The 17,836-nt window shown below is 50.5% G+C and overlaps 1 protein-coding gene across 1 annotated transcript; it reads left to right on the top strand.

Annotated features, from left to right (window-relative positions):
- Nucleotides 1–1,667: 1,667 nt before the first annotated feature.
- LOC141991434 (interferon-induced protein with tetratricopeptide repeats 5-like) lies at nt 1,668–12,148 on the top strand. Its single transcript, XM_074959768.1, has 2 exons — nt 1,668–1,672; nt 8,212–12,148. The coding sequence occupies exons 1-2, from the start codon at nt 1,668–1,670 to the stop codon at nt 9,515–9,517; spliced, it is 1,311 nt and encodes a 436-aa protein (XP_074815869.1). The 3' UTR covers nt 9,518–12,148.
- Nucleotides 12,149–17,836: the final 5,688 nt, after the last annotated feature.

Genomic DNA, 17,836 nt, shown 5'->3' with positions numbered 1-17,836 from the left:
GAGTAAGAACCCATGTAGGACTGAACAGAAGACACCCCCACACTGTCCCCACAGCGCAGTGAACCAGGCAGGGGCCCACGGAGATAGAACGCGATCGTGTCATTGAAGAGCGCACCAGCATGCGGCACTACAAAGGGAAGAGATGAGGCTGCACAGGGAACCTGGGTAACGATGCAGCCTCTGGCGAGACACAGCTGAGAGTATCAGTTCAGGACAAATTCCTTAGAGCAGGGCAGTTACAGCCCACGGTTGGGTTTCCTTTACTATTAAGGCACACCAAACCAGCCAAACAGATCACTTCGGTCTCACCCCACTGGCTAACCATAAGTCACACAAGCAATTCCCTTAGACACTCCACTTCCCCAGTATCACCACCAGGACCAAGCCCCACACCCAGGTCAATATACAAGTCAGATCTTACCCACAAATCACACTGTTGCCAATCCTTTAGAATCTAAAAGTTTACTCATTGAAAGAAAGAAAGAAATATAGATGAGAGCTAAAATTGGTTAAATGGAATCAATGATATACAGTGATGGCAAAGTTCTCAAGAAGCTGACCAAATGCTTCCCTGAGGCTACTTTGAATCAAGCACATTGACATACAAGTACATAGCCAATGTTCATCACTTCAGCCACAACAACGATACACCCAGACAGACAGCATAATCCTACCCAGCCAATCCTAACCTCTCCATAGACACCTCACACGACAACCTCTGTACCATATTTGCTGCAAATATATAACAGTGGTTGCAACAATGATCTATACGGTCACAGGTCATGTCAATAACGTCACAACCTGACTATTATTTCCTCACTTTAGAGGGTTTAATTTCTATGTGGGGGAGGCATTTTCAAAAGTGCCGAAGTGACTGAGGAGCATGGCTCACGCTGGCAGCCAGTGGGGCCTGGGTGTCTAAACCGCGGGGGTGGCCTTTGGAAAATCGCACCCTGCGCGGATAAAGCTGGGGGAGGGTTCGGGGAGAGGAGGAGACCTGGGGGAGCAGGTACAAAGCTCTCACCTTTGGCTAATTGCCCTGCCTCCGTCATCGCCCTCTGCTCCTCGCTGCTCTGTGCCCAGGCAGGGCCCTGGAAGTGCATGAGGGCGATACGAACACCCCTCGGTGGTGGGGAAGGGCTGGCCGGGGCCGGGACACGGGCAACCGGTTCGGGGCAGGGGGCTGTGGAGCTGGTTGGGGGCGTAGCGGGGAGCGCGCCGCGGCGTGGTGATGGTGAGTGACCCCGTCTGTGTGCTGGGAAGCCCAGGCCAGGATTGTACGTGTGCAAGCGCGTGTGTGCGCACACACACACACACACACACACACCCCATAACTAGCCCCATGTCACCCATGGAGCTGCAGGTGGCGACTCGGGCTGAGCGGACGCTGAAGATGACAAGTGGAATTTAAAGTTAAGTTTCAGTTTCCTTTTCTCCTGCTCACTCTCGCTTCCTGGGGAAAGGCAGCTCCCCAGCCAAACCAGCGAGATCCCCAGCGAGCAACCCGCCCTGCGTATGAAGGGCAGCATCGCCCGGGCGGCCACAGTCCGTCCTGCCCGGGCAGAACTCGGGTCTCTCCCTGAACCGGGCACTTCCACACCGTGGGAAGAAACCCGGGGCAGTGAAAGGAGCCGTCACCTCCCCTGCCTGGGACTCAGCGGATCGCAATGAGGTAGGAGCATTGGGGTCGCTGGGCGGGGGGGACATTTCCAGCGAGGGCTAAAGTCAGACAGCTTGCCACCCCCCTCTGCGCATTTCTGGGCTGTAAATCTCCGGCTTTTAAATCTCTGGGGCGCGGTCACTCTGGGGTGATTCTGCGTCCTGTTGACTCTCCAGGCTGGTGCCTCTCAGGGCTAGTGCAGGTCACTGTTGACACCTCCCCTGCGAGCTCCCCTCGCTGTACCTTCACGGAGAACTCCCCCTCTGGCCAGCTGTCACTCCGGCTTCGCTCCGCATCAACGGAGGAGCCGGTAAGAGAGTGCCCCCCCCAGCCCTGTGCCCCCTCTCCGTTGTGTTTCAGAGGAGCAGCCCTGTTAGTCTGTATTCACAAAGAGAAAAGGAGGACTTGTGGCACCTTAGAAACGAACCAATTTGTTTGAGCATAAGCTTTCCTGAGCTACAGCTCAGGAAACCTGGCTGCTGGTGTGGGGCGGGGGGGCGGAGAGATTAACTCTGATCCCTGGGGAGCTGGAGCCAAGGGACAGCTGGAGGGAGGGACGGGACCAGCCCAGGAGATGCAGAGAGAAAAGGCAGCAGCAGCAGGAGCCCGGAGCTACAGCGCAGGGGAGGCTGCTGGGAGGGGAACCAGCTGCTTGCAAGGGGGCGGGGGGGCTCTTGTGAACGCTCAGCCTGGAGCTGAGACCACGTAACCCCACTGCGCCCCCAGCACCACCCTGAGCGCAGGGCACCGGCACCAGACCAGAGCGCAGGGACAGCTGGAGAGGGGGGGAGGGGGGGAAGGCTGTGTGTCTAGCAAGGCAAAGGGGGGGGGAGTCCTGTGAGTCTAACAAGACGGGGGGGGGGTGTTCTATTGTTCAGTGTGGTGCTTGTTCCAGGGTGACCATATTTCAGGTTCCCAAAAACACTTCCTTATTTACTTTCTCCACACCAGTCATGACTGTATAGACCTCAATCATATCCCCCCTTAGTCGTCTCTTTTCCAAGATGAGCAGTCCCAGTCTTATTAATCTCTCCTAACATGGAAGCCGTTCCATACCCCTAATCATTTTTGTTGCCCTTTTCTAAACCTTTTCCAATTCCAATATATCTGTTTTGAGATGGGGCAACCACATCTGCATGCAGGATGCACAGCAGGGGGAGGGGTGTAACAGGCCTCCATTGTCTCAGTTAAATGGCCAGAGACAGAATATTTACATTCTGCCGACCCTCAGCATCTCCCCATTACATTTCTCTCCTGCCTGCTGACTAGAGTGGGCCCCGTTCCCATTGATACTAAGGTTATGGCTACAGTGCAGTCGCAGGTGTGTCTAGCTCAGGTAGGCATCCCCATGCGAGCTTTAATCTAGCTAGTGGGACTAAACCGAGCAGTGAAGCCGCAGTGGCGCAGACCCGGATGTGGCCTAGAAACACAAGTACGTACCTGGGGGCCAGATGGGCTTGCAGGTCCTGCACCGCCAAGTGTCACTGCTGTCTTTAGCTGTGATATCTAGGTTACAGCTAGTGCGGGTAGGGCAGCCCATGCTACGGTCCCACCTCTCACTGCAGGGTAGACACACCCTGCGGCCATTTCACAGCACCCTGGCCGTGCAAAGGGGCCTTTCCATTTACACTCGCTTTACGCTGCCAGCGTGCTGGGAACTAGCCTTTGTGTAAATGAGAGTCAGGCCCTTCCTGTCTCCTTGGATAAATGGCCCCCGTTGAAGTCAGTGCGAGACTCTCTCTCCACACACACATATACGTATCCCAGGACATAAATGACCCCAGTGGACAGCCAGATGATTTCCAATGTTTGAGGGGGTTTAAGCGCTCCCTGAAGATTCAGTTTTCTAGATGTCAGCTCCTTAAAAGTTACATTTCTATTAAGGTTAACCCCCATACCTTACATTATTGATCCAGACTGCATTTGCAACCTTAGCTCCACATTCACCAAGTTCTTACATTGGAAATCCCTTTGTTTTGTGGGCTCCGTTTTGTGACATCACGATGTACATTTTGGCTTGGAATAACACGCATCAAATATTCCAGTTAATAGCTAGCTTCGGCCCTAAAGGTGAACTGCACAACAAAATAATCACTTCTAAATACTCTCACTTAGCAGCTCTGGTGCTGGAGGAGCATTCAAACAGGTAAACACATTTTGAACAAACGTTGTACATTGTTATTTCCACCTGTCATAAATATAAAGGGAAGGGTAAACCCCTTTAAAATCCCTCCTCGCCGGAGGAAAACTCCTCTCACCTGACAGGTTTCAGAGTAACAGCCGTGTTAGTCTGTATTCGTAAAAAGAAAAAAGAAAAGGAGTACTTGTGGCACCTTAGAGACTAACCAGTTTATTTGAGCATGAGCTTTCGTGAGCTACAGCTCACTTCATCGGATGCATAGCATATCGTGGAAACTGCAGAAGACATTATATGCACACAGAGACCATGAAACAAAACTTCCTCCCACCCCACTCTCCTGCTGGTAACAGCTTATCTAAAGTGATCATCAAGGAGGGCCATTTCCAGCACAAATCCAGGTTTTCTCACCCTTCCCCCTCCCCCCCCACAGACACACATACAAACTCACTCTCCTGCTGGTAATAGCCCATCCCTCTTTGAAACCTCTCTTTATAATGCGCATGATAATCAAGGTGGGTCATTTCCAGCACTAATCCAGGTTTTCTCACCCCTCCCCCCCACACACACCCCCCTCCAAAAACCACACACACAAACTCACTCTCCTGCTGGCAATAGCTCATCTTACAATGTGCACAGCAATAATCCAAGTTTAACCAGAACGTCTTGGGGGGGGGGGGTTGTAGGAAAAAAACAAGGGGAGATAGGCTACCTTGCATAATGACTTAGCCACTCCCAGTCTCTATTCAAGCCCAAATTAATAGTATCCAATTTGCAAATGAATTCCAATTCAGCAGTTTCTCGCTGGAGTCTGGATTTGAAGTTTTTTTGCTTTAAGATAGCGACCCTCATGTCTGTGATTGCGTGACCAGAGAGATTGAAGTGTTCTCCGACTGGTTTATGAATGTTATAATTCTTAACATCTGATTTGTGTCCATTTATTCTTTTACGTAGAGACTGTCCAGTTTGACCAATGTACATGGCAGAGGGGCATTGCTGGCACATGATGGCATATATCACATTGGTGGATGTGCAGGTGAACGAGCCTCTGATAGTGTGGCTGATGTTGTTAGGCCCTGTGTTGGTGTCCCCTGAATAGATATGTGGGCACAGTTGGCAACGGGCTTTGTTGCAAGGATAGGTTCCTGGGTTAGTGGTTCTGTTGTGTGGTATGTGGTTGTTGGTGAGTATTCGCTTCAGGTTGGGGGGCTGTCTGTAGGCAAGGACTGGCCTTTCTCCCAAGATTTGTGAGAGTGTTGGGTCATCCTTCAGGATAGGTTGTAGATCCTTAATAATGTGTTGGAGGGGTTTTAGTTGGGGGCTGAAGGTGACGGCGAGTGGCGTTCTGTTATTTTCTTTGTTAGGCCTGTCCTGTAGTAGGTGACTTCTGGGAACTCTTCTGGCTCTATCAATCTGTTTCTTCACTTCCGCAGGTGGGTATTGTAGTTGTAAGAATGCTTGATAGAGATCTTGTAGGTGTTTGTCTCTGTCTGAGGGGTTGGAGCAAATGCGGTTGTATCGCAGAGCTTGGCTGTAGACGATGGATCGTGTGGTGTGGTCAGGGTGAAAGCTGGAGGCATGTAGGTAGGAATAGCGGTCAGTAGGTTTCCGGTATAGGGTGGTGTTGATGTGACCATCATTTATTAGCACTGTAGTGTCCAGGAAGTGGATCTCTTGTGTGGACTGGACCAGGCTGAGGTTGATGGTGGGATGGAAATTGTTGAAATCATGGTGGAATTCCTCAAGGGCTTCTTTTCCATGGGTCCAGATGATGAAGATGTCATCAATATAGCGCAAGTAAAGTAGGGGCGTTAGGGGACGAGAGCTGAGGAAGCGTTGTTCTAAATCAGCCATAAAAATGTTGGCCTACTGTGGGGCCATGCGGGTACCCATAGCAGTGCCGCTGATCTGAAGGTATACATTGTCCCCAAATGTAAAATAGTTATGGGTAAGGACAAAGTCACAAAGTTCAGTCACCAGGTTAGCCGTGACATTATCGGGGATAGTGTTCTTGATGGCTTGTAGTCCATCTTTGTGTGGAATGTTGGTGTAGAGGGCTTCTACATCCATAGTGGCCAGGATGGTGTTATCAGGAAGATCACCAATGGATTGTAGTTTCCTCAGGAAGTCAGTGGTGTCTCGAAGGTAGCTGGGAGTGCTGGTAGCGTAGGGCCTGAGGAGTGAGTCTACATAGCCGGACAATCCTGCTGTCAGGGTGCCAATGCCTGAGATGATGGGGCGCCCAGGATTTCCAGGTTTATGGATCTTGGGTAGTAGATAGAATATCCCAGGTCGGGGTTCCAGGGGTGTGTCTGTGCGGATTTGATCTTGTGCTTTTTCAGGAAGTTTCTTGAGCAAATGCTGTAGATGCTTTTGGTAACTCTCAGTGGGATCAGAGGGTAATGGCTTGTAGAAAGTGGTGTTGGAGAGCTGCCGAGCAGCCTCTTGTTCATATTCCGACCTATTCATGATGACAACAGCACCTCCTTTGTCAGCCTTTTTGATTATGATGTCAGAGTTGTTTCTGAGGCTGTGGATGGCATTGTTACCATAACCTCAGCCATGCAGAACACAATGCCAGGAAACTGCTGAATTGGAATTCATTTGCAAATTGGATACTATTAATTTGGGCTTGAATAGAGACTGGGAGTGGCTAAGTCATTATGCAAGGTAGCCTATCTCCCCTTGTTTTTTTCCTACAAACCCCCCCCCAAGACGTTCTGGTTAAACTTGGGTTATTGCTGTGCACATTGTAAGATGAGCTATTGCCAGCAGGAGAGTGAGTTTGTGTGTGTGGTTTTTGGAGGGGGGTGTGTGGGGGGGGGGGTGAGAAAACCTGGATTAGTGCTGGAAATGACCCACCTTGATTATCATGCGCATTATAAAGAGAGGTTTCAAAGAGGGATGGGCTATTACCAGCAGGAGAGTGAGTTTGAATGTGTGTCTGTGGGGGGGGGGGGGGGGGGGAAGGGTGAGAAAACCTGGATTTGTGCTGGAAATGGCCCTCCTTGATGATCACTTTAGATAAGCTGTTACCAGCAGGAGAGTGGGGTGGGAGGAAGTTTTGTTTCATGGTCTCTGTGTGTATATAATGTCTTCTGCAGTTTCCACGATATGCTATGCATCCGATGAAGTGAGCTGTAGCTCACGAAAGCTCATGCTCAAATAAACTGGTTAGTCTCTAAGGTGCCACAAGTACTCCTTTTCTTTTTCCTCTCACCTGTAAAGGGTTAAGAAGCTAAAGGTAACCTCGCTGGCACCTGACCAAAATGGCCAATGAGGAGACAAGATACTTTCAAAAGCTGGGAGGAGGGAGAGAAGCAAAGGGTCTCTGTCTGTCTATATGCTGCTTTTGCCGGGGATAGACCAGGAATGGAGTCTTAGAACTTTTAATAAGTAATCTAGCTAGGTATGTGTTAGATTATGATTTCTTTAAATGGCTGAGAAAAGAATTGTGCTGAATAGAATAACTATTTCTGTCTGTGTATCTTTTTTGTAACTTAAGGTTTTGCCTAGAGGGATTCTCTATCTTTTGAATCTAATTACCCTGTAAGGTATCTACCATCCTGATTTTACAGAGGGGATTTCTTTACTTCTATTTACTCCTATTTCTATTAAAAGTCTTCTTGTAAGAAAACTGAATGCTTTTTCATTGTTCTCAGATCCAAGGGTTTGGGTCTGTGGTCACCTAATTTCCAACATTTCCCAGGAAAGGGGGGGGTGCAAGTGTTGGGAGGATTGTTCATTGTTCTTAAGATCCAATGGTCTAGGTCTGTAGTCACCTAGGCAAATTGTTGAGGCTTTTTACTAAACCTTGTCCAGGAAGTGGGGTGCAAGGTTTTGGGAAGTATTTTGGGGGGAAAGACGTTTCCAAACAGCTCTTCCCCAGTAACCAGTATTTGTTTGGTGGTGGTAGCGGCCAATCCAAGGCAAATGGTGGAATATTTTGGACCTTGGGGAAGTTTTTGACCTACGCTGGTAAAGATAAGCTTAGGAGGTTTTCATGCAGGTCCCCACATCTGTACCCTAGCGTTCAGAGGGGGGGAGGAACCTTGACACCCCCTGAGAAATTCTCCTGACGTTACCAAGCGGGGAGCTTTCTGTGACATAACAAATACCACAGGCTGCATCTATTGCAATGAGTCATGGGGTTTGGCAGTGTTGCTTTCTAGGACACAGGAAGTACTAAGAGGATTTCACAAAGGTTAGATTCAACCCATTCATACTGGTCCCATGCATGGGAGAGTGAGGACGTCAGACACTGAAATCCAGGCTTAGTTCTTTGTTGCCACTTAGCAATTTGCTTTTAACCGGAAAGAAGCCCTGTCACTCTGTAATCACTGCCCCAGGATTGTAGCATATAGTGGAAATTCATTCAGCCCAAATGGAGTCTCATTTTTCCCTCTCTTTGCAGCACCCTGCGTCTGAAGGAGAAGCTGCAGGCCCTCCAGTGCCACTTCACCTGGAACTTTGAAATCAGAGACCAGGTAGATGCAGTTCATCTCCTCCAAACTCTGGCTCTCAGGATTGCCCACACTCACTACCAGAACCAGACCACGCTCCTTGCCATGCAGGCTTATCTCTGCCACCTGCAAGGGCAATATGAAGATGCTCTGCAAAGCCTTAGAGAAGCCGAAAAGATTCTGCAAAGAGATCACCCAGATAACTTCCCCCGGCAGGTCCTGGTCATTTACGGAAACTTCGCCTGGATCTATTATCACTTGGCCCACTATGATTTGGTTGAACTTTACCTGGACAAGGTTAGAAAGATCTGCAGCTCCCTGAAGAGCCGCTCTCCACATGCAGCTCAGATCCCTGAGATACATGCACAGAAAGGCTGGTCTCTCCTGGCAGCAGGCTTCCGCAATGGCAAAGAAGCCACAGAGTGTTTCAAAATGGCATTAGGAGAAGACGAAGCGAATGGGGAATTTCTTGCTGGGTTGGCAATCGCAGCCTTTGCATCATGGGATCACTCATACAATTCTACGTCTTGGAATGAAGCCAGAGAGAAGTTGGAAGACATTATCCCTGAACAGCCGCAAAACTATGAAGCTAAGGTGTATTTAGCCGAGATCCTTAAGGAATCGGATAGACAGCAAGCAGAAGCCCTCTTAGAAGATGTTGTTCAGAATAGCCTGGACCCTGAGGTCCTGAGACGTGCAGCCAAGTTCTTTGAACGGGAATTCGTAGAAAAAAAAATTTCTATTCTAGAGCGAGCAATCTCTCTGAACCCCAATTACCATCTCCTTCACTATGACCTTGGCATCTGCTACAAGATGCAGTTGTGGGGGGCCAAATCCAGCAGAAGAGAAGAAATATTGGCAGCAGCTATTGAGGCCTTCAAAAAGGCTGTGCAGAAAGATCCAGCCTCTGTGTTTTCAAGGCTGGTTTTAGCTGAAATGTATGGAGAAAACACACCTCACTACCAAGAAGAGATTTATCTCAATCTCGTGAGTGCAATGCCCAGCCTCAGCAAGAAGTGTCAGCAGGCAGTCTGCCTTCACTGGGGAAATTTCCTCTTCTACAAGAAGAACAGTGTGCAGAAGGCAGCTGAGATGTACAAAGCAGGTTTCGCCATTCCAGACAACTACCCGGAGAGGCAACAACTGAAAAGGAAGTTGGAAAAGGTGGCAGAAATATTCCAGCAGAACTCCCAGACCACTGAGGCTGAGGCCATACGTGACTTCATGCACGAGACTGAAAGTCATTCTCTTGAATAAAGGAGGAAGTCCACTCGTGGCAACAACAGAGCAGGAGACTGGAGATGTGGAGAAAATGGGGGATCCTTTCCCTTCCCTGGACACACCAAGACCTCCTTCTGAAGTGAGTCACTTTCCCCACCTGTGTAACAATGACATTCGTGTTGCAAATGATTCAGACTATGGCACATGCTGCTGCTGCTAATTATTATTAGCTACCTGTCTTGTGGTCACGCCTAGGAGCCCAGACATGGACCAGGACCCCATTGTGTCTGGCTCCAAAGAGTCTACAGTCTGCAACAAGGGACAACAGGAGCGAACCAGCAGACGGACAGGGGAGCACAGGGAGACAATACTGGTCAGCAAAATGGACAGTGGCCTCAGCCCACCAGCTACCCAGCCATTGTCAAGTGTCTTGTAAGTATCACCGCAGAGGACAGTTTAGCTTCTGATACTGAGCAGCTGTTTCTACTCAGAGGGGACGGTGCGACCATCCTTGTCTCTACGCAAACCTATCCTCCAGCTCTGCGGCCTTCCAACATCCACGCAGCAAATAGGTGTGGAGTTTCTTCTAACAGCATTGAGTTTTTGTATTTGCATAGATGAGTGCCTGTAATGGGAATAATTATATAGACACATCTTTGCTTTCCGCACCTCACCCTGACCATGACTCACATTTACATGGCACCAGTTTCCCCAGCTTGTCATGGATCTGAATTATTGTAAATGAAGTAAAAACATAAGTTACAGAGAAAACAGAAATAAATCAGTCTCTTTGTGTTGAAACATTGCTTCTCCTGCCTCTAGATTGCATCGGGGTGGGAAGCACACATAGGACCCTACAGGCGTGTCGAGCTCACAGTAAAGCACCAGGACAGTCACTAACAGAACACGAACTGTCCCACATTGAGGTGTCATTACAGGAGGGTTTGGAAGAAATTGATAAACTAAACCATTATAAGTCACCAGGACCAGATGGCATCACCCAAAAGTTCTGAAGGAACTCAAATGCGACATTGCAGAACTACTAACTGTCGTCTGTAACCGATCATTTAAATCGGCTTCTTTACCAGATGACTGGATGACAGCGAATGTGAGGCTGTTTTTTTTAAAGGCTCCAGAAGTGATTCTGGCAATTACAGGCCGGTAAACCTGACTTCAGTACCAGGCAAACTGGTTGAAACTAACTATAGGAAAGAACAGAATTATCAGACACATTGATGAACATGATTTGCTGGGAAAGTGTCAACATGTATTTAAATTTTCAGAAAGCCTTTGGCAAGGTCCCTCACCAAAGGCTCTTAAGCAAAGTAACCTGTCATGGGATAAGAGGGAAGGTCCTCTCACAAAGAGATCTCACAAAACTGGGTGACTGGGCAACAAAATGGCAGATGAAATTCAATGTTGATAAATGAAAAGTAATGCACATTGGAAAACATAATCCCAACTATACATAGAAAATGATGGGGTCTAAATTAGCTGTTACCATTCAAGAAAGATCTTGGAGTCATTGTGGAGAGTTCTCTGAAAACATCCACTCAGTGTGCAGCGACAGTCAAAAAAAGCGAACAGAATGTTGGGAATCGTTAGGAGAAGGATAGATAAGAAGACACAAAATACTTTATTGCCTCTCTTTAAATCCATGGTATGCCCACATCTTGAATACTGCATGCAGATGTGGTTCCCCCATCTCAAAAAAGATATATTGGAATTGGAAAAGTTTCAGAAAAGGGCAACAAAAATGACTAGGGGTATGGAACGGCTTCCATATGGGGAGGGATTAATAAGACTGGGACTTTTCAGCTTGGAAAAGAGATGACTAAGAGGGGAAATGATAGAGGTCTATAAAATCATGACTAGTGTGGAGAAAGTAAATAAGGAAGTGTTATTTACTCCGTCTCATAACCCAAGAACTAGGGGTCGCCAAATGAAATGAATAGGCAGCAGGTTTAAAACAAACAAAAGGAAATATTTCTTCACCCAACGTACAGTCAACCTGTGAATCTCTTTGTTGTCAACGCCAAGACTATAACAGGGTTCAAAAAAGAACTAGAGAAGTTCCTGGAGGATAGGACCATCAGTGGCTATTAGCCAGGATGGGCAGGGATGGTGTCCCTAGCCTCTGTTTGCCAGAAACTGGGAATGGGCGACAGGGGATGGATCACTTGATGATGACCTGTTCTGCTCATTCCCTCTGAAGCACCTGGCGGTGGCCGCTGTCAGAAGACGGGAGACTGGGCTAGATGGACCATTGGTCTGACTGAGTATGGCCGTTCTTATGTACTTAAGAGCCAAGGCTGACGTTTCAGAAGTGCCAGAGCGGTATCAGTGAGAAGTAAATGAGAATCAGGCCTTGTGACACTTTACTACGTTTTCAGTCTGTTGCTAAGGGCTTGTCTACACACAAACACGGAGCTGCTTTCGCTCCATTGGTACAGCCCTCCAGGGTGGCTGCCACTGTTAGGCCAGTTCTCCCCGCCGTGGTTGAGGTCACCTGTGCTGGACGCTTACCAGGCTGCTGGGACTGGCTCCCAGAACTGGATGGGTGTATTTCTGATATCCCTCGGCAGAGGTGCCGACTTCCTGAGTTCCCCGGGGGGCGGGCTCAACCCCTTCCCCGCCCCAGGCCCCACGCCCACTCCAGCCCTTCCCCAAGCCACCACGCCTACCCCACCTCTTCCTGCCTCCGCTCCTCCCCCTCACCCCAGCACCTCCTGCATGTGGCTGAACAGCTGATCGCGGCGTGCAGGAGGGGCTGATTGGCAGCACCTGCTAGTGGGTGGGGGGGTGGGGAAAGGAGCTGATCCACAGGGCTGCCAGCAGCTGCTGAGCACCCACGGAGTCGGTGCCGATCTCCCTGGATTCTGGACAGGCCTTAGCACTGCCTGCTTCTTTGACCTCTAGGCTCACTCCCTGGTCCTAGACTCTGGATCTGGCACCCCTTCTTGAAAGTGGGGCCCCATGGCTCATGAGCGCGTGAGACAGGCTGCACCAGGCCTTTGTGGCCCCTACTGGAGGCCCCGTGGTCCTATCACATCCTGCCCCAGGAAAAGAGCAGCAAAGGGCTGCCGAGAGCGGCCCCATGGAAGCAGCCAATCAGAGCCCAGCAGGCTCAGGTGACAGGAGCTGCGGGTGCTAACAGGGCAGTGTCTGGCTGGGACCACAGGGGCACTCACACTCCTCTCTGGCCAGAGCAACTCTGGGGACAACCCGAGTTTCGTTCTAGCCGCATTTGCTGAAGCTGGGAAGAGAGAAGCTCTGAGAATTTTAACCCTGAGCTATGAGGGGGGCAGGGAAGTAGCAGCAACGAATTGCAGTGAGTGGCGCACGGCTGCTGTGCAGAGTGTCCCTGGGTCAGAACCTGGGCTAGTCTTTGGGCCCAGGTTCCCCCACCAGCAAAGTGGTATCCCCAAGAAGGGGACAAATTTCATTTGGAGGCCCAAGCGAAAGGCTGAAATTAAAGGGCTCAGAGCCAGGGCTGAAGACGCTGGTGAGGGCAGATAGTTTTGCTGGACACAGCGTCCCTCATGGAACAACGGAGCCTGTCCCTGTCTGAGGCACATGGGCCTTCATCTCCAGCCTCCTCATCCTTGCAGCCTCATGCACAGGAGCTGGGGTCTTCTCTCAGCAGTCTGCAATGAGGAGGGACATCACTGTAAGGGCAGGAATGGCCCCACTCGCCCTTCCATTGCCCCACTGATTGGTTTTGCCGTCTAGATTTTAAGAACTGGAATGATAAAGACTGTCATATGAAAAACGGCTACGTTTGCAAGTATCGACCCTAGCGAGGAGAGTCGCTCGCCTGCGCCTAAAGGGGGAGCTCAGTGCCTGGGATGCAAAAGAACTGGGCTCCTTGGGCATGATCAGACAAGGTCCCAGACTTTCCGATGCCTTTGCTGCATCAAGAGACAGTCCCCGCCCTCCCTGAGAGACCAGATCTCACTTCCCCAGCTGCAAACTCTCTTCCCCGAAGTGTGTCTGTTCTAGTTACACTCCTGCCCCTTCCCCTCAGTGGCTGCAGCCCACAACAAGAATAAACTCTCCTGAGCATGCAGTTCTGTGTGTGTCTCCTCTGTTCCAATCCTGGCCCTGCATAGAGGCGTCCATCCAGCCCCCTCTGACTGTGTCCTGAACTGCCCAGATCTCAGTGGAGGAGAGGAAGGGGACCCTCAGAGGGAGGCAGGATGGGCCTGGCCTTTTGGATAAGGGACAGGACTTCGTCTCCCTCTAGATATCTGCAATAACCAGAGTTTCTTCTCTCTTCTGGCCCACCCATCTCCTCCTGGTCTTATCTCCACTCAGACACACAAAGCAGGGACGTTTCTAGCAGTTGTGTAAACATCAGGCCCCACCAGAGCTGGAAGCATTTGCCACAGTACTCAGCAGGCTGAGGTCCGTGAATACCACCCCTTGGACCTTTTTCCAACTGGTCAGTGTTGGACAGTGACTGGGTTATGTTACTATTCCTGGGGGAATTCTGCACCACTGTGTGTGCAGAACTGGCTCGAGCCCCCCCACCGCAGTAATCTGGGAAAACTTAACACCGCCCCGGGTGCCTCCAAGAGACAATACGTCCCCACTCACAGGCACTGAGTCTGTGATATACAAAAGAGAACTGCTATTAAAAGGGAAAGGGAACCCAGCATTAGTTTGGGAAAACATCACAACCACATTCAAACACATGTGATCATAAGCCAAGCCAACCCCACAGCACACTTTTGTTAGGTGGGTTCATTTTCGTATGTTTTGTGACTACAGGAATCCATGTTGGTTTCAAAATGGAATTTTATGCCCACGTGAGCTATAGGTCCATTTTCCCGCTCTTTTATTTCTCCTGGAGTTGTAAACAACTTCCAGTCAGAACTGGTTTTCCTAAGGGGTTTCCCAGAAGGGGCTTCCCGCCTTTTCTAAGGGGTTTCCCAGGCAAGTGTATAAAAAGCTGGCCCGAACATGGCCTCAGGGCTGTCCAACTGAGTGGCAGCCAGGGACGGTCACGGGTCACGGGTCATGGGTCTTACCTGCAGACATCTATCCATCCTAGGGATTTTCCTCCTACAGCTTCCTCACCTCTAAAGAGAAGAGAGGAGAAGAAACAGCACTTACCTTTGTCATCGTCCATCGCTGTGCTCCTGAGCGTACCATTTCTTCTGTTTTCCTGGGGCCCCGAAGGAACATCAAGGGACTCCTTGGAGCTCCTCTCCAAAGCCTTGCCGTTAGCCAGAGGATTGAGGTCCCAAGCACCTGCTGTCGCTTTGATCTGCCAAGACGGATTTTATATCTGTTTTGTAGGGTTGAGTTTGGGGGTAATCACTGTATTGCGCAATTTTGCTCTTTATTCCCCTTCTTATTTGTCCCACTCTTTGTTATAAACCCTTCAATACACTTTATTTGATTTTACCTTTACTGATTGACTCCTCATTATTTAGGGTGGGAGGGGTCCTCTTTGCAGGAGAAGGGATCCTACCACATGACAGATGCTGGACAGGGAGGCCGAACCTAGGGAGACTGAAAGCATAAGGATCTCTTTTCTTATCACACACACACACTCCTCCTTTGCCTTTCAGTCCTTTCCCCCTTTAACACAGGGCAGTGTCTTTTGCCTCAGTTTCCCAGCTGCTGGTGGGAAAGTCTGAGGAATGAATGCCCCATTAGCAGATCGCTCCCCTCTCCCTCCACTGCACCCCACTCACAGTTGGCCATCCTTGGTCAGCAAAGACCCAGAGCTCAGAGGGGCCTTCATGTGGGTTCCCTCCCACCCCCACCCAGGACGTGCATTGAGCACAACGGACCCTGCTGCCACCCTTCCCTCTGCCACCATCGGTCACCCCGGCGCTGCTGCTGCTTCTCTGCCGCCACCCGCCGCTCTCTGCGATGCCACGTTCTCAGGTCCCACCACTGAACCCAGCGCTCGGTGAGTAGCGGGAAACCTCACTGCTCGGGCGCTCTCTTTCCCTGCACCACCGTCCCGCACCAGGTCGATGGCTCGGCCGCTAGAGCTCATCACCAACTCTTGCTGGTGGCCGCTCTGACAATTTTTCCTAAAAGACTTAATTAACTTTAGGAAAAACAAACAAATATGCACATGGACACATCCACGCCATTGTAATTTATCTAAATGTAGGATTTGTATTTTGCAGACTCAAGAATAAAAACAATGTACAGGTGTCTCTATTGTTTACTAGACCCAAATGCAATAGAAACACAAATAAGCTGCTTTGAACGTTCTTATCTTTTTTGTTGTTTCTTTGGCTTTTTTGGTAAAAGGTGGATGTCTGTACGACAATTTGACCCGGACGTTGCTCCTAGTCTTGTGCTCTGGGCAGGAGCGACTCACCGTGCCAGGGAGCTGCCAAACCCTGTAGTTACAGCAACTGTAAACAGCGAGTGCGGCCCTTCAGCAAAGCCCACCCTGGGGAAGGTGGGTTGGGAACTCCCCTGTGGCTGTGGAGTCCCAGGCTCCCCGTGCCCCGGCCAGACAGGAGTGGGAGAGCTGCCCAGGGGAATGCCCTGGGGACCCAATGCCTCAGCTGCCTGCACTGACAAGAGCTGGCTCCAGCACCACGGGTCTCCAGAGACGCTGCCTACACCCTGCTTCATGAGAGCACTTCACTGGAGGGTGACGGCCTGCATCAGGACAGGCTCAGCCCACTTCTGCTGCCCTTTACTCATACAACAAGGTAACAACCTGTCATTCCCCTGCATTCAATAGTAAAGTGATTTGTAACCCACCAGCAGCCAACACTGCTCCCTTTGGCACGGCAGCTCTGTCTGCTGGATATCGAGGCAGAGAAGGTGAGTTCATAGAATCGTAGGACTGGAAGGGACCTCGAGAGGTCATCTAGCCCAGTCCCCTGCACTCAAGGCAGGGCTAGGTATGATCTAGAGTCTAGACCATCCCTGGCAGGCGTTTAACCGGCTCTTAAAAATCCCCAATGATGGAGAGTCCACAACCTCCCTAGCCAATTTATTCCAGTGCTTAACCACCCTGACAGCTAGGAAGTTTATGTCCAACCTAAACCTCCCTGGCTGCAATTTAAGCCCACTGCTTCTTCTCCTGTCCTCAGAGGTTAAGAAAAACAATTTTTCTCCCGCCTCCTTGTAACAACCTTTTATGTACTCATGTAAATACAGAAGTCGTTTTCCCCCAGCCCATCACTAGATGTTAGAGGAGATCTCAGTCATTCCCTGCTCACATAGCCACTGGGAGCTGACAACAGGAAGGGATTCAGAGGGTTAACAGCCCATGGGGAACGCGGCTCCCTCCCACCAGCTGGGCACCCCAGTCACTCAACCCTGCACAGAGACCAGGCATGAGGGGCAGTCGCAGCCCTGCTTCTATGCCACCCAACCCCTGCAACCCTCTGCGGGGCCCCACAGAGCCAGGATCAGCCCCAGCACAGCAGTGGGTGGCTGTGTGTGTGGGTGTGTGGGGTTGGGAGGGGAATATGTTCACAGGGGCATGCATGTGAGTCGTGCAAGTGTTCGCAGGAGGAGGGTGTGGGGAGTGGGATGTTCAGAGGGGAAGGGTGGGTGACGTCTCTCCTGCTGTCCCCGCTCCCTGTCCTGGGCACCTGCCAGCTCTTTGCACAGAGATCAGGAAGCTGAAACCCAGAGAAATGAAACCTAAAGGGAGCGTGAGGAATCAGAAAGAGCTGGGCCGGGAAACACAGCAGGCTATGGTGAGGCCCCACCCCCGGCCAGCCTGCCTCACTCTGGGGAGAATGCATTCGGCTGGCAAGGCCTCAGGCTGCTCTGAGAGCCTCGGATGACCGGGGCTGGGGAGCACACGGGACATGATGGGATTTGTGCCTTTAAGGAGCCCTTTATGCATCTCCAGCAAGGGGCTCTCAGCTGGGAGCTGGTCAGGGCCCGTTAACCCTCGCAAGCCCAGGCCTCAGGCACCGACACCCCCCAACAAAAAGCAACCGCGGCTTTGCATCCCCTTTAAATAAATTGCTCTAGATGTGGCCCTAGGGTGCTGGCTGTTCCCCCCTCACCCCTCAATGATGGGACAGTCCCCCCTACCGATCGAGGGCAGAGAACCAGGCAAACGATTCCCTGAGTTTGTTGAAATCGGCTTTTTAAGTGTATTGTCTTTATGCTGCTGCTCCCCCTGCTTCCTTCCCCTAGGATCACAAACTCTTTATCGCTGTGTAGTCACTTTCACCCAAGTTGCCTTCCACCTTCAGGTTCACAGCCAGCTCCTCCCTATTAGTGAGAAGGAAATGGCAACTAGCCACCGGCCTTCCCCCCTTTACATCCTCCACCTTCTGAAACAAAACAAAATGTATATTTAAAAAACCCTACGGAAAGACGCTTCTCCCTCTGGGAGAGGAGAAA

This window comes from Natator depressus, chromosome 1 (assembly GCF_965152275.1).
Source record: "Natator depressus isolate rNatDep1 chromosome 1, rNatDep2.hap1, whole genome shotgun sequence".
Lineage (NCBI taxonomy): Eukaryota > Metazoa > Chordata > Testudines > Cheloniidae > Natator > Natator depressus.
Note: the sequence above shows the minus strand (reverse complement) of the source record. Positions and strands in the feature narration are given on the sequence as shown.